Source organism: Myotis davidii, unplaced genomic scaffold, assembly GCF_000327345.1.
Source record: "Myotis davidii unplaced genomic scaffold, ASM32734v1 scaffold1427, whole genome shotgun sequence".
NCBI lineage: Eukaryota > Metazoa > Chordata > Mammalia > Chiroptera > Vespertilionidae > Myotis > Myotis davidii.
In genome coordinates, this window is record NW_006298040.1 from 646714 (window position 1) to 663639 (window position 16926).

The 16926-nt window shown below is 40.6% G+C and overlaps 1 protein-coding gene across 4 annotated transcripts in view; it reads right to left on the reverse strand.

The window, feature by feature from the left end:
• Window positions 1–16926, reverse strand: part of RGS17 (regulator of G-protein signaling 17) — a 214066-nt gene that overhangs the window by 70160 nt on the left and 126980 nt on the right. For 3 of the 4 annotated variants that reach the window (XM_006773750.2, XM_015570481.1, XM_006773749.2), the window contains one exon: window positions 2885–3006. The exons of the other annotated variant lie outside the window; for it this stretch is intronic. In XM_006773750.2, the coding sequence (XP_006773813.1) occupies window positions 2885–2892 (8 nt within the window). In that variant the 5' untranslated portion in view covers window positions 2893–3006. The remainder of the gene's footprint in view (window positions 1–2884; window positions 3007–16926) is intronic. 4 annotated transcript variants of the gene reach the window in all.

The window sequence follows — 16926 nt, forward strand, 5'->3', positions numbered from 1 at the left end:
GTGTGAGTGAGAGGTGGGTCAAGGTTGACTGCTGGTGGCCCAGCATGGGTGACTGTGTAGATGCCACCCCTCCCTAAGAATATGGGAAGGAAAAAAGGTCTGCTCATGAAGAAGGCAAGGAAACAAGTAGCATTGTTCTGATGCAGGCAGTTTCAGTGGAAGGAGGGGTCACTAGGAAGTGGCCAGGTGAAGATTCTTGAAGGTCTTAGGGCTTTAACTTAGACCTAAAAGCTGGTCAGGATTTAGAATAGAGAAGGGAAGGAAACACAGACAGCATTCCAGGCAGGAAAAATATGAACAAAGGCACAGAGGTGGCAGAGTAACTAGGAGAGCAGTGGAAGGAAGGATGAAGAGGATGGTCCTTGGATGCTAAGGAGTCTGCATCTGAAATCCTCCTTTCAGAGAGAGGATTCACTGTTTCAGAAGGCATCCAGGCCCACGGTTGATCAGCAACCTTAGGTGACTAGCAGGAGTAGCCATAAATGTCCTGAAGGTCTTGCTAGTGATCTCCTACGACTACACTTGGTTGCTGCTGGGCAGCTTCACAGCTCTAGCTAGAACTCAGCTCTCCGGAATCCCATCTCAAGATTAAACAGACGTTTTAGCAGTTTAGTATTCAGGACCGCTGCGCTATGCTATCACTAAACACATATTATAGTTATATTTTAAGTGTCAAAAAACAAGTTTAACATTTTATCTAAATTGATTTCCTTTCACCGTGAAGCATTTATTGTTCTTTTAATTTGAACTAAATAAATTCTATAACGAATTTTTCATAAGGTTGGTACAAAACAAAATAAACTTTTAGTCTACCCTGCATTTTCTAGCCTATCAGACACAATAATAATCAGATTTTTAACTCCACCCAAATAATATATAACCTAAAAATTAATATTTAAAAGTCTCAGCTGTAAAAATATCAATTGCTTGGCTTAGTCTGAAATTATTGCCGGTGGTGGTGGAATACTTGTAATGTCTGTTCAAGTCCATCGTGGAAAAAAAATACAAACCAGATCATTAGCTACAGTTATGTATTTTCCTGAAATACATTCACATCTCTCCCCTTCATCTCCCCTTGGCAACAACTGAATCCCTAACGGCTCTGATAATTCATAATTTCTTGCTTCAGTGCCACCCTTGAAAACAAAGCCATCCTGTGCTCTGTACATGTCATTATGAACCAAGACAGATCACAGGTAAAACGAGAGCTCAGATCACTCCAGATGAGTTCTTTCAGGAAATATTGCTTCTCCTATAATATAATCGGAAACTCTGAGCTCACGTCAGTTACAGGGCAAACTGCTAAACGCCTGTCAAAAACAACAACAAAAAGAGGACCACGTCCTTCCTTCCTTCCTTGTTGTTTTAAGCTGCCTCTTCCTCTTCCCTTTTACAGCTTCCTTCATTTTCATTCACTTCACTCCCGTCTGGCTCTGCACGGTATACAGCTTCCATACCTATTTTTTTCCCAGGGGCTTAGATGCAATAAAACCACTTTCCTATCTTACTGCCTAAATATGCATTTCAGGAACACACTCCCTTTGGTTTTCTACCTCTGTTAAATTCGATCTCAATTTTCTGTTAATTGTGCTCTAAATTCTCAGAAATGTACCTCAGGGCCTAGATCACGAAGAAGAGGAAGCAAGTTTGGCAGGCAAATGCATAAAACAGCTAAGCGATGAAGATAAAACAGGCGCTCATTCCTGGGAAATTACTGGAGGGAAGTCAGATTTCTAGCCTAAGACAAATGAGCCCACTTCTCCCCTCTGTGCCCAGAGATTTGGATGCTACATTGACACATCTTCAATAGCCTGCTTTACAAAGGACCCTAAATGCTATACAAAGGGATTTCCTCTAGGAGCCAATTTTTTTTTTTTAAAAATTACTGATCAAACATAGATGCTTCATGGAAGGAGGCACTTTTGTTTTGTCCATTAATAAGTCAGAATCTCTCAGAACAGTGCCTGGCACATAGTGGGTCCTCAATACGTATTTGTTAAAAGAGCAATTTCACTGGATACACCATACACAGAAATTTTATCTCTCAGTCAGCATGAAGCCCTTTAACCTTCAACTGTTCTCCAAATCACTCATTCTTCATTCCCAGATCATTGCTATAAAAGCCAAGTACAGTGGAACATTAGACACAAACAATAAAACATCACATTATGAATTGAGCTTTTGCTTTGTGATTTGAAAGATTTGCCATTAAACACTGATTTCTTTCTTTCATTTTTGTTATCTGCACTTCAATTTCCAGTTTACCCCTTTATTTTGAATGACAGTTCACTATTCATCCTTCAAATAAGAGAATGAGCATATAAAAATCTACCTTATTTCACCTTGAATTCAAAGATTGCTTTTCCAACGAGGAGTGAGGCGATTGCTTTCCTTTTTAGTGCTCACTTCCATTTTTCAAACTTGCGTTCTTACCAGGTTGAAACTTTGGCAATTTACTTTTTGCCCATTACCCAAAGGAACACATTAGATAGGACGTCCTCTTGTGGCACAAGTTAACACAATGGAATCAGGAGTCTTTTTTTTTTTTCTGGTTTGTTTTAACCGCCAAACATAGGCCATTTGACAAGTAATTCAGTTACTATTATGACCAGATCTCCTCATTCAGCATAGAAGGAGAACCAAATTATTTTTCATTTTGTCTCCTTCTAATCGGAAAACACGTTTTGTCATTTTGGATGCTTCCAGTAGTCTTTAGAAAAAAAGCCAATTTGTATATTTTTCCCAAGACATCTCTCTTCTGGCAATGAGTTAAAATGTTAATAATGAGGAGGTGAGGGGAAAAAGGACCCATTATTTTGTGGACTCAGATGGTTTCAAGGTTCCTTTAGAGCTTACGATGCTGAATGGTTCTAAAACGCCTTACCTGTCCATAGCCTTGGGGAAACTCCACTATCTCTGAACTGCTAACTTGTATCCTGAAGTCTGCAGGCAAAGCCCACAATAGGGCCTACTTAATCAAAATTTCTCCCAAGCACCAGGTCCAACCTAAAATAAGTGAATGAATGAATGAATTAATAAAAATAAATAGTATATGCTTTTTCCTAATATTTGTTTTAATTTTGATAAAGACACATGTACAATTTCTCAAGAGTGAATACAATTGGTGCTAATTCCATGGCATTTTTCCTGAATCTCTCCATTGATAAGTCTGCTTCCCATTGCAACAAACTTAGTTTTCCCCAAACCTGAAATAAATGTCTAACAGCAGCTTTTCTTGGCTTTGCTCCCCACCGGAGGCTGCAGTTACCTCTCTTCTGTTGAGTCCTCACCTTCCCATAGTTTGTTCAACAACCAGTCTGCACCCAGTGTCCTCTGGCTCACCTACTCCTGGCTCCGGTCTCACACCATTGGTCCCTGTCCTCTCCATCTCCAAGGGAATTCTCTCATCTAGTACCTCTGCTTTTCTATGGATGTGTTAGTGATTTGATTTAGATTGCAGGCCATTTGGATGCATTTCTTACCACCAGCATACAGGCACACTCGCTTGTGCACACACACATTTCAACACAATAGGGGTTTTATTGTTAGCTGCCAGGAGGGATCATCAAAGGACTTGCACCTAAGAGCAACTTCTTCTTAGAATGAGTCCTGCGACATTATTTATGTTAAAATAATGGGTAATATGGAACAAAATTTAATGGGTAATATGGAACAAAATTTAATGGGTAATATGGAACAAAATTTCCGAAGGGAGAGGAAAGGGACTTTGCCACAATGTAGGGTCCTTTCTACTCTTCCCACTTAGGCCCCACCCCTTAGAAACCTGCTCAATGAACATTCATGAACGTACCATTCATATTAGTACCCCTGCTTCTTGTGAGTGAATAGGAAAATGTACGGAGAATCTGTGCTCCTCTTCCGAACCCCCGTGGTTTTAAATTCCCAGTATGAATTTTTTCATGATCAGAATCTTCAACCTCTGCTCAGCTAACATTTTAGGGAGAACTTAACTCCATCCCCAGCACAACCATGTGTTCAGTTATCACACGGACACTGAGCTGAGCTCTTCCCCACACATAAACTATTCATTCCTTAAACACACTGAGCACCTACTCTGCTCCTGGCATAGTCTGGTGTACTAGCGTACATCCTACCATGTGGGAGGAGGGACCCTGATAATAAATAAAACAGTTTAACAGAGCAGTAAATGCTATGAATTCAATAAAGCATTATTGTTCGAGAGTGACACATTGAGCTGGGTGGATGAAGAAGGGACAGCATTAGGCAGAGTCCAGAAAAAATCTCTTTGGAGAGGTAACACCTGAACTGAAACGTGAAAGATTAGAACGATCCGGGGGGAAAGTTTTTTAGGCAGAGGAAGTAGCAGGTGCAAAGGACCTGAGGTTGGAAGGTCCTTAGTGCCCTCTCTGCCCTGAGTTCCTGGCGCGACCCTGGAATCTTCTGTCTAGGACGTCCTCCTCGCTCAGGCTGTCTTCTATGCTGAGTTTTCAGTCTCAGCAGTGTTCAGATGCTCAACTTGTCTGAAATAATCACAGACCTCATTTCAATACTTCGCACTTGACCTTCAAGGGCTTCAGAAAGAAAAAGCAATTCAAAGCAAGTCTGCGAATCCACAGGATCGCTGTTGACCCCACTGTCTAATATGTCACCTTCCTTATCTAAGAATCCATGGGCTACACTCCATAGAATTTGGTGCCAAGACACAAAAACTCTTCTGCAAACCTGTCTCCTTTCATGAGCCAATGAGTGGTAAGGAGCCGGTCCTGTAACCCTTTTATTCTGGCTGCTGGAAACCCAGAGCTAAAATGTAGTGCTCCTGCTACAATAACAACCCCATCCATGGTTTGTGCCATGTTCACCACCTCCCTCCCTTCCTCATTTATTTCTGTCTGTGGCTTCTTATCTTTATTTTGTTTCATTTTCATTGCCCTGTGTGAAGAGTGCTTTTATTAAGCTGCCCCAACCCTCTGGGAATAGATGATGTGTAAATCATTAATCATGAGTGCTTTCTAGACAATCACAAGTCACTTCCTCGTTGCGAAATCCAGCGTGTTGCCTTGGTCCTGCGCTCACCCTCTCTGCCACAAGGCAAAGCTTAGCTGCTCTCCTGTCTTAAATCCATCTCCCCTCCCCAACATTTTCTGGAAAATTAACGTACATATGAATAAAATTGGTGATAAACAACACTTCCTTGGTCTCAAGGCATACAACAGTATCTTCATTCATATAACGTAGTTTAGTTTCCTTCTTTTCCCACATGCCCAGGATTCTATTCTAGGCCCGCGGTGCTCTCTACACTTTTTCCTTTGGCAACCACCTTCCACTGTCACCTCTCGGGAAAAGATTTTCAAGTTTTATTTCCAGCCCCAGCCTGTCTCTTGAGTTTGCATTCCAAATTCCCTGGAACCATGTGAAGCTCAGAGCTAGGATGAGGTCTTCAAGTTCTTTACCCAACCAGTCCTTAAACTCCCCTACAACATCTGTCACATGCTTGTCCACCAAGCATTTGACTGCAAATTTACCACCTATCAAGGCAGCCCATCTAGCTAGCCAGCACTGAGTATTAAAAACTTACTTCCAATAGAATGGCAAAATCTATCTCTAGGACATGTGCCCACTGGCCTTAATGCTCTTAAGAGAAAGGGTAAGAGCTGAGACACACTAAATGCCAAATATGTACCAGAGACATTGCCCATATTATCTCCTGACAAGCCTGCCATGTAGTTTTATTATTCCCATTATATCACTGGGGCAACTTAATATTAGTTTAATTATTTCACACGGCCCTTCTCCAAGTGGTGAAGCACTCATTCTTCAGAGGAACTAACTCTATTCCAGGTTAAGAAAGTACAAATTCCTCCAATCACTTCTGCTATGAATTATTGTTTTTTTTTGTAAGTTTACCATTTGTATTGAAAACCTTTAACCATGGTGTCCAGAAAAAGAAACAAAAAACAATAAAGTTCAAATGAACATTCCAGTTGTGGTTTGACTATGCAGAATAGAACAAAATGGTCACTGACTTATTCTAGATACGGTGTGCATCTGTTAACAGAATCTACAATCACACCTGTTGCTTTCTACGAAATCACCTAGGCTTTTGATCGACAGCCTGCTGAGCATCTGCTAGAACTCTAATGGAAGGGCAAACTGTTGCCCAAACTGAACGCAGCCTATTTTTTCCCTAACCTCTTCATCAGTTTGTTTTCTCCCGATCTTCATAGCATCTGTATTAACCAGACACGCAGGCTCAAACCCTCCATGTGAACTTTAAAGGTCCTTTTATATCTTCTAAGTCTCACTGGTGACCAAATCCTGAGGGCTCTGAGTCAAACAAGTTCTCACAAGGTCATCTTCCCTCTGCCTTAGCTTGGACCTTCCTAGCTCAGGCCTGGACAGCTGAAACTCTGTTCCTGCCCCCACCCTGGCCCCCCACTGCACCGAACTGAGGGAGCACTGGTCTCAGGCTATAATCCCTACCTACATGGCATGCATGGCACTCCATGGCTATCAAGGGCAATTCTAGCTATTCACCTCTGTTCTATATATAACTGTTAATACTTTCTTTTTATTAGTCTGGGTTATTTTTTATTATTATTTAAAATTTATCTTTTATCTTTATTGTTGAAAGTATTACAGATGTTCCCTTCTTTTCCCCATTGACTTCCTCTATCCCACCCCCCTCCTTCCCCACACTATTGTCTGTATCCATGGATTATGCATATATGCATATACATTCTTTGGTTAATCTCTCCCCACCCACCTCCACACCCCCTACCCCAGTGGTTCTCAACCTTCTGGTCCTTTAAATACAGTTCCTCATGTTGTGACCCAACCATAAAATTATTTTCGTTGCTACTGCATAACTGTAATGTTGCTAGTGTTATGAATTGTAATGTAAATATCTGATATGTAGGATGGTCTTAGGCAACCCCTGTGAAAGGGTCGTTCAACCACCAAAGGGGTCGCGACCCACAGGATGAGAACCGCTGCCCTACCCCCATCTTCCTCTGAGAGTCATCAGTCTGTTTCATGCTTCTATGCCTCTGGATCTAATTTGTTCACCCTGCTATTAATGCCCACCAGTACCTGTCTCCTTTCTGGCCTTATCATCCTAGGATTTCCTGGATGTGTTATATATTCCTGGAAAACTACGCCACAAAGTATTTTTTTGAATTTTCTTAGTTCTATGCCTGTCTTTATTTACACTGTCCTTGAGCCTGGGAGACTTCTTTTTTTTTGCCTGTCAAATTTCTGTCTTTCAATAATTTGAGAAAATGTCACAAGCTCTATGAAACTTGTGCCAGATCTGACCATCTAAAATTCATCTGAAGTTCCTGAATTCTCACAGCGTTTTATTTTTTCTCCTAGAATAGAATAGTAATAGCAATTTATATACATATTTTCTTTCTTCAATTAGCTTTTAGGTTCCCGAAGCCTTGGCTATGTCTTATTTAATTTTACTCTTCCCAGTTACAGAGTAGAGCTCCAATGAGTTGTATTAATGATGAAGGAGAAAGTAGGAAACAAAAGAGGTGATGGAGAAAACTTGGAAATCTAATGCAAACACTTGAGAAATCAGACCAACAGGCCATATTTACAGATGCACCAAAAAGACCCCTCTCTCCTTCCATTACTTCTGCTTGCCCCTAACTTAATTTTTTGGATTGTACTCTCTGAGCTCTGCTCTCAGGCACAGGACCTGCTTTTTCCCTGAGGTCTAACCAGACTAGAACTCTCCTGGGGCCCGTGGTGAGAGGCCAACGTACCAAGAGCCAACCTTGGTTTTGGTTAGAATCAGCAACTTCACGGAATAACGCCTTTCAGTGACCTTGCTAAGCAATAAATCTATCTTCCCTTAAAAAGAATCTCAGTCAGTGACAATTAGCAGACAAGCTTCTCCACACATACATGTCACTCTTTTTTATTGTTGTTGTTGTTGTTAATCCTCACCCAAGGATATTTAAAAAAAACAAAAACATTTTTATTGATTTCAGAGAGGAAGGGAGAGGGAGAGATAGAAACATTCATGATTAGAGAGAATCATTGATTGGCTGCCTCCATCATGCCCCCTACTGGGGACTGAGCGTGCAACCAGGGCATGTGTCCTGACAGGGAATCAAATCATGACCTCCTGGTTCATAGGTTGATGGTCAACCACTGAGAAACACTGGCTGGGCCCAGGATATTTTTTCCATTGATTTTTAGAGAGAGTGAAAGAGAGGGAGGGAGGGGAAAAGAGGAGAGAGAAATGTCGCACCCGACCAGGGCCTGGGATGAGACCTGCAACCCTTTGGTCCAAGAGCCGATGCCCTAACCACTAAGAAACCAGCCAGGGCAGTGTCTTAATAAAATAAATAATTTAGACATTTAGTCATTGAACTGCCCCAGTGCTCAATAAAACACAGCTTAGCATCTGCATTTATTCAGGGCTGGTAGTTTAAAGCAAAATACAGAGGTCTGTTTACAACACAAAAATCAAATAGATTTTATCTAAGATGAAGTTAGGAGTCATTACCCTTTAAAAAATATGTGGAAGTTTTTTTTTAATCAATGTGATTGAATCTTGTTACCACCTACAAGAATTTTTAATTATTTACCATAACCTGTGTCAGGTCAAGGAAAGTGCTTCACATTTTTTGCTTCCTGGAGTTAACATTTATTTAATGAAATTCTACTTCACAAAACACCACTTGCATTACTCAGATGTTCAGTCAATGAAATTACTGAATTAATGGGAAAAAATTACCTTCTTAAGATTAGGTCACATGAGTTCCTAAAACTGGAAGTGGTTACATAATACAGCAGAGTTATATAATAATGTATTGAATGATGCTATACTTTTAGATATAATGAGTTTTAAGCTAATCGTCTGGTGTTCTGAGCCCAGCCTTCCTGCATTTTGCTTGACTTTTCCTCGTATCTCATTGGAACCTCCCCTAAAGGGTGTACCTTTTCCTAGACGCTTGGCTATAATTACTCAGGCATCAGTCAGCTGTTTCCTGCTATCAACCCACGAACAAAATGGGGAGACACACACACACTCAGATATTGACACATAAAATCATCTTTTCAAAATCATAAACTTTGGAGGCAATTCTAGTGTACAAGGATTTTTCTCTCTCTTTGTTTTCAACATTAAAATGATATGAAAACATATTCTTCAACTAAACTCTTCATTTATTTAAATATTGGTGGGTTGTTAGATATTGGGTTTATTAAAGGCAATTTAGTCCAAGATGTTTCTTCAGCAAAAATGCAGACTACTGGACGTGAGCTGATAAAGAAAACATGGGTTCCAATAGCTTGAATCAAAATTGCCAATATTATTTACTCATACTTTGGAAGAAATATGATAATCAAGCCAGTTTATTTCTGACTACCAGAAGAGAATTGAACAGCAACTTTTCCCTGACAGATTTAACATCTGAGTTCCTGATATGTCTTAAATTTGAGACCAAAAATTATATGACTGTGCCAAAATTATAAAAAATAACACAAACACCTATTTTATGTAAAATGTTAGATATACAAAAAGAATTGATACTCTTTTCAATTTATCTATGAGATATAAGACACATATTAATAATACTACTAGTAGTAAAAAGACAGAAAGGGAAAAATCAAGCATGAAGCTTTCTCCACACAACAGGTAGGAAAAGAATAATACTCCAGTTCACAGTGCAGTATCTAATACTCTAAAGTTAGAGTATTTAATACTCCAATTCAAAATATAGCATTCAGTTAGTCATAACAATATGTAAATTATGTAGGCCACTAGTTTGCTTTATAGCATGTCTGTGCTTTAGTGCCCTCATAAAAGGTGTTTGTTTTCCTTTGCAGTTATCTAGTGAGTCTTGATCATTCATATCCACCTTTCAGGTGAAGTATTATATGGTAGTGCGGAGTAGAAATAAACTGAGAGGGCAATTGACAGTTTGGCTCAAATAAACTCACAAAAACTCAAAAAAATAAAGAGGGAGAAATAAACGGAGAAATAGGTTCATACCTCAAATTAGCAAGTACAGTTATTTCTGAACAGTCCAGCTAGCGGTTTAATGACAAGCAAGTTAACCTAGTGGCTGAAATGTGAGGTAGGCTTACCTTCAAGTTAACTCATGATTGCATTTAGCCAAATTAACTGTATATTACAACCTTTTGCTAGGAAGGAGCGAAGTCTTTATCCTGTCTTTATAAGTGATATCTAATCTTCCTATATCACAATCAATCTGGTAGTTGCTAGAATCAGAGTTCACCCTAGTGATTACAAGTAGGTGTGGAAATGGTTTTCTTTCTCTAAAAAAAAAAAAATTATCTGGGGAGAGCACTTTGGATTTCTGCTTAGTTTACTATATTACAAAAAGATTAATATCCAAGAAGCAACTGCAATAGTATTGGGAGAAAACTGTAATATTTTCATTGTAGGGGAATTGTGGCTCCTAAGGACGGGGGGGGCATCTCTTTCTGTATGCCTTGGTTCACGCTCACCCCAACGTTTTAATACACCTTAAATTATAATGGCTCCGCGGAGGGGGACAGGCACAGTGCACATGTGTGTGTATGTTTTCTTCATGGTAATGAGGGAGCAGGGGGAGTTGGGCTGGGTTTACAAGGAGGGTTGTCACAGGTGTTTTGTTGTTTGCCTGTGGTGGTGGTTGCTAGGTCATCCACCAGCAGAACCACTTCCTGCTTTCCCTTCCTCTTATCTGAGTCTCTGCGCAGCAGCCTTTGTGAGGGGCCAAGACCTCCACATTTGGAATCAATTGGCTTGAAAATGCTAAATTCTCAAGAGATCTTTGCATATTACCCCTAAGGTGTATTTAGTTATGACTTGTAAAGTTAGCATGGCCAGAGCTCACTAGATAAAAGCAAAACAATAGTAAGTTGAAGAAGCCTGTATGTGGACACCTTTGGAAAGAGGCCATATTTAATTAAATTTTGCACGCAAAATTACATCACAGAGCCTGGCACATAGTAGGTGCTCAGAATTTCTATGAATGAGTCATGCAACTGGTCGGTTTAACAAGCTGGTCAGAAAAGGGCAACACGGCAAACCTACAGAGGGCAGCTTCAACATTAATAAGGGCCATTAGTTAAGACAAATACTAGCAAGAAATTAAAATCCCTTCGAGCACATCACCTACATAGTGTTTCTTGGGTTTAATTATTTAATTCCAGCACAATATCTAACAACCTCACAGTGACTGCATATATCTGAAGTATTTTTATAGACTAAATGTAATTGAATCCTTCAACATTGTTGAGGTATGTACAACCAGTCTTCGATTTAACAGATGATGATACCAAGGCTCAACAAAGTTAAGGCTAAATCCTGGTTATCTGAATCAAAAAAATTGTTTTTTGGTGTTTTTTTGTTGTTTTTTTACCAAAAGAGCGTTTCTGCTTTCAAAGTCCCTTTCTTTCAAGGGCAATTTTCCATAGTCTTTTTCACATTCTCTAAATTAAGTCATGTAGAATGCTACTGTTCACACAGCAGACTTTCAAATAGTTGTTGATCTTGATTAACTGAAGCTCACAAAAGTAGGGGAGTTGAGGGGAACAGGGTGGGGACATGAGGTAGTCTTCCCCAAACCAAAATTGGCTCATAAAATCTCTAGATTAGATAGCCTTTCACAATACACCAAAAACAAGCTCCCACCTCTCGTTGAGTCTAGAAATAAATAGGGACAGTGTTGTCAACTTTCACAAAAGATTTTGCACAACATTTAACCCAATATGCCATTAGGAAGACCTGAGATAACTGAAGAAATGAAATGAACATTCACCTGCTCATTTCATTTATGTCATAATTTCCCTTGGGTTGTGAATGCTTAATGTAATGCCATGACTCCTGAATTATAACCTTTGTATTTCAATAGCCAATCAGCAATACTGAGAAAAGCCTGTGACCTAATACAAGGAAGTAAATATTTGCTTTGTGAAACACATTCATTGTCTATAATAAAATTGTTTATTGACACAGAGGTATTTCAAAAATCTCAGACACAAAGTTTACGAATTATAAAGAGACTGTAGATGTTTATTACTCATGCCAGAATTTCAAGTATGAAGCACTTACATAATTTAATTTAAAAAGCCTGCACATCTACTGAACAGCAGAGCAAGGACTGAAATCCAGGTCTATTTCAAATGAGATTTTGTGTTCCACCATGACTCATGGCTTCTCTTGGAGCCTCCCATTCACTATAAACACCAGGCTTTTGATTCTGAATTACTGAGGGTTTTACTATATTGGATAAACTGGAACTAGCAATAATTATAAAACGTTACACTTTCTAGGTAGTTTAATATCTAAGGGACTTTAATAACGTTTTCAAGCTAAATATTTAAGCTTTTGAGACCAAATTTGTCCAAAGTCATAGAAATAACACTGTCAAAACCAGGAGCTTACAAGAGCACTGAATAATGTGAGGTACTACAGACACTGACCTCATTAAGACACTAGATTAGATTCTTACCTTTTAAGTATTCAAATTTCACGACAGCTTAAAGTTTGATATGATTCTTATCTGAGATGGTTTTATAATTAAATGTAACTGATTTCATTCTGATGAGACATTGCAATTAATACTCTACAGGACCTCCATGTACTCCCATGTTGCCTTTCAATTTCATTTATTTCAAGAAAACTCAAAAGGTCTATAACATTGGCAACTGGCAGAAACAATCCATGAAAATCTGGGAACTCCTCATATACAAGCTGTCAGAGTAAGGTGTGAATGTGTGTGCACAGGTGCCCAAGCAGAAAATGACATACCCCAACTATGAAGCAATCCTGGGCTTCTGAACGGAACTGTGCACTTGGGAAGGCCCAGGCATCGGGGCAGGTGGATGTATGCTATAGACACCATAGCAGCCCTAACCCCATGGCTGGCCCATCTCCAGCCTCTGATGATGTTTGTTCTGCTCCATCTGAGCTGGAGTCTGGTTCAGCCACAATGAACTCTACAGTCTTTGCTACACATATTTTTTTTTGGTCATTAAGCATGTCCTTTGTTTTCTTTTGCTTTTTTAAAAAAATATATTTTATTGATTTTTTACAGAGAGGAAGGGAGAGAGACAGAGAGTTAGAAACATCGATGAGAAAGAAACATGGATCAGCTGCCTCTTGCACATCTCCCACTGGGGATGTGCCCGCAACCCAGGTACATGCCCTTAACCGGAATCGAACCTGGGACCTTTCAGTCCGCAGGCCGACGCTCTATCCACTGAGCCAAACCGGTTTTGGCTCTTTTGCTTTTTTAAAATAACATTAGCACTCAAATAAATAAGAAAATTGTAGCAGAATACCAATTAAAAATGGGCAAAAGACTTGAACAAGCCATCCTTATAATTTTTTCTTATAAGCATGTCAAAATTGTAATCAGCATTCTTAGTAACCAAAGAAATTAAATTTTGAAAAATATAATTTTCACCTACCAAGTTAGCACAGGGTTTTAAAAAGATGATATCATGTTGGTAAGTACTAGATGTTCTAAGCATCAGGTCTACAGTGGGGGTGGGTGGGAACGTGGCGGGTGGGGAAATGCCACACAGCTATACAAACCAAACCTAGGCATAAGGATGTACATCAGTTAAAACAGCAATATACTGGAAATAAAATAAAAATTCAAAAAATAAAAGCATGGTTAAATAATTAAGTCATCCATAAGATGAATTATTTTGCAGTCACTAAATTATATTAAAAATACCAGCTTCAATTTATTGGGTAACACCAATAAAGTGTTATTAATTTTTTTTTAAAGCAAGTATGAAGTTCTACAATATGATTCTAACACTTCAAAAAAAAAGTCCATTTATACATAGAATACGAACTGGTGGTAAACTACCAGTCTTTTCAATATCAGTTCTTAAGGCATGGGGTTGGGATAATTATAAGTACTCCGTCCATGCTAGACACATGCTAGGAGGTGGGTCTTTATCTCTATTGTATATCTGAGGAAACTGAGGCTCACCGGGTCTTGGTGACAAAGGTATTAAATGGAGGAGCCTGGGCACAAGCTGAGGTCAGCTTGACCCAAAGCGTTCATCACATCATGCCTCCCCACAGGTAATTTAAACTCTCAGGTTTATACAATATTTCACTGGTTCTGGGGATTTAAAATCAGCACATATTGCTTTTATAATTTGGAAACAAATCAACAAAATAAAAGTTATACTAAAAATACTATACATAGTCACAAAGTGACAATTCTAAAAACCGTTTCCTCAAAAGATGTAGGACCGTGAACACAATCTTTAAGATCACAAACGAGTGTATTTGAGCATTCTTAAAAAATAAATACATTATATAATCCTAAATCTTGGAAAACTTTTGTGAGCCTTGTAAATTGTGCAAAATGTATTCATTTAGGAAATACTTATTGCCCTAACCGGTTTGGCTCAGTGGATAGAGCGTCAGCCGGCAGATGCAAGGGTCCCAGGTTCGATTCCAGTCAAGGGCATGTACCTTGGTTGCAGGCACATCCCCAGTAGGGCGTGTGCAGGAGGCAGCTGATCGATGTTTCTCTCTCATCGATGTTTCTAACTCTCTATCCCTCTCCCTTGCTCTCTGTAAAAAATCAATAAAATATATATTTTTTAAAAAAGAAATACTTATTGAACACCTGCCTTTTGCTAGGTATTGTGCTAGGTGTTGGCACAATGGAAGGAACAACTGTCTAAATGACTTTCTCTGGATATTAGGAAAGTCTTTGAGGGATGGGTAGAGATGGAGAGAGATGGGGAAAAAGGTACCCATCAATGTCACCCTAGAAGTTCTGGCTACCCACATCAAAGGATTGTTTCAGTTTTTAAGCCTTCCACAAGAACTCATAATATTTCTGAGGATCCCAGACATCCCTCTGGAAACATCATAAAATTTTAAACCTGTAAGTAAACGCATTCATACCTACACTGGCCAGGTAAAATAAATGCTTTTTAATCTCACACAGTGTTATTCTCCTCCATGGGGTATACAGTGGTCCTGGCACCTGCATTTCTGGGTGGTGCAATATCTTCACTGGACTATCCGGAAAAGGATTCTCAGCAGAAAGGCAGTTGGGAGGAGTCCCACCCCTCGCGGCTCCATGAGTCTTTGTCCGAGCCCACCTTCCCCTTCTCTAGAAAAGCCCAGGTCTTCCAGCCGATTGGCTTCTAATGCTATGGCCACTGTCTCTGCAACTGTAGGCCACGAGGTAAGTCAACCAGAATTTTTATGGATTCGGATTAGCTTCGGCTGATACAATAAGGTCAAGTTAACTCTCCTTGTTAATTCTGTCCCATGGGAACTAAATACCAAGGAATAGCCGAGGAACTGGAGCCAGAGAGGGTAGAAATTGGCACAACAATTTGCGTTCTTTGTTCTGTGAATCAAGGGGTCTGGTAATGTTTCAGGCTACACATTCAAGAAGAAGGATGAGTGTCCATGGTTCTGAGACTGGATGTCACTGCCATGGAGATTCGTCTTATTTAATAAATGATACCATCCAGTGACTCTGAATAATAAACACTGGTTTTTGTTTCCTCATCCACGAAAATCACAAATAAATGACCCTCCCATAGTGTCTCTCACTGTAGTTTTTAAAACTATAAAAACGGAACAAATGGACTCTCCCACAAGTATGCTAATTACTGTTTAACAGAATTAATAGAAGAAGAAGAAATAGCTTAATAACAGGAACTTAACTGGAGAAGGTCAAACCTTTCATTCCTGTGAATTAATGAATACCAGTCACCTTTTCATTAGATTTTAGCACTTTAATGTATATTTCGTGGACAACTACTACCATTACCTCAAAGAACTTTAGAAACACATATTTACTTAAAGTGTTTCAGAGTTTTCAAAATTCATACACAGAGTGTCTAGCAGCTATGAAACTAGGAGGAAAACATTATTTTCCATTACAAGAGGAAGCATGGTTTCTCCTTTCTCCAATTACGTGATTTTCTTCCGAAGGGCTCATCACCCAGCAGAGCCCACATGAACGAATGCCGGAAATGCGGAGGACATCCAGTCTGAGAAATGCTTGTTCTAGACGGGAACCCCACTAGGAGATTTCTCTCCGTTATTTGCCATCGCTATCCCAGGATGGAAATGACCTCGCCGGAAAACGATTAAAAGGTGGACACAGCTATGGGAAGCTGGCAAAGTTCTCTAGACAAGCCTTCCAGTGGCTCTTCAAAAAGGGAAGCATTTACCAAAGGGTCATGGAGGTTGGGAAAACTATGCCAGGAGCCCGGGGCAGCCCTGCCAGAGGGACTCAGATGGTCCCAGGTGAGCGGGCTGGAGGCGGAGGGCGCAGGGCGGGTCCGGGCGCCGCGGGCATCTTTTCGGGCCTTTAAGTAAGAAACGCGGTCCCTCCGCCGCCCTGGAGCCCTCCCTCCCACATCTTTCACGGAGCCGGGGAGGTAGCAAGAAGGGGTGGAAACCGCTAGCGTCTGCGCCCAGCCTCGGCCGCAGCACAAGGAGAGCAGAGGGCGAGGGAGCTGGCGAGGAGGCAGCTAGGAAGCGGCGATCCATCGATAGGAGAAAGGATCGCCATCACCCACAGCCCGGGGTCTCGGGTCCACCCACCCGAGCAGGGCAGCGGCTGGCGTTGGGTGGGCGTTCCTCCGCCTGGTCCCCGGGCGGCTGGAATCCACCCCTAGCAGAGCCCACAGGCGCTCCTTCTCCATCCGCTCCGAGGCGGGGAAGGAACAAAAGGGACCCTCCACCCCGGCACACACGGCTGTCAGAGGCTCGAGGTAGATGCGTCCTGGCAACCTCCCTTTTACACCTTCCTCACCTGAACAGTGCATTTCCCCAAAGGTGAAGAGAGGAAAGAAAGAAAAAAAATACCGCCCGAGCTGATCGGTCGCTGGGACACTGTTAATTTCACATTCGGTTCTCCGACCACCACCGGGAACATCCCGCAGGACCTCGCGCCCCCCGCCCCGGCCCGG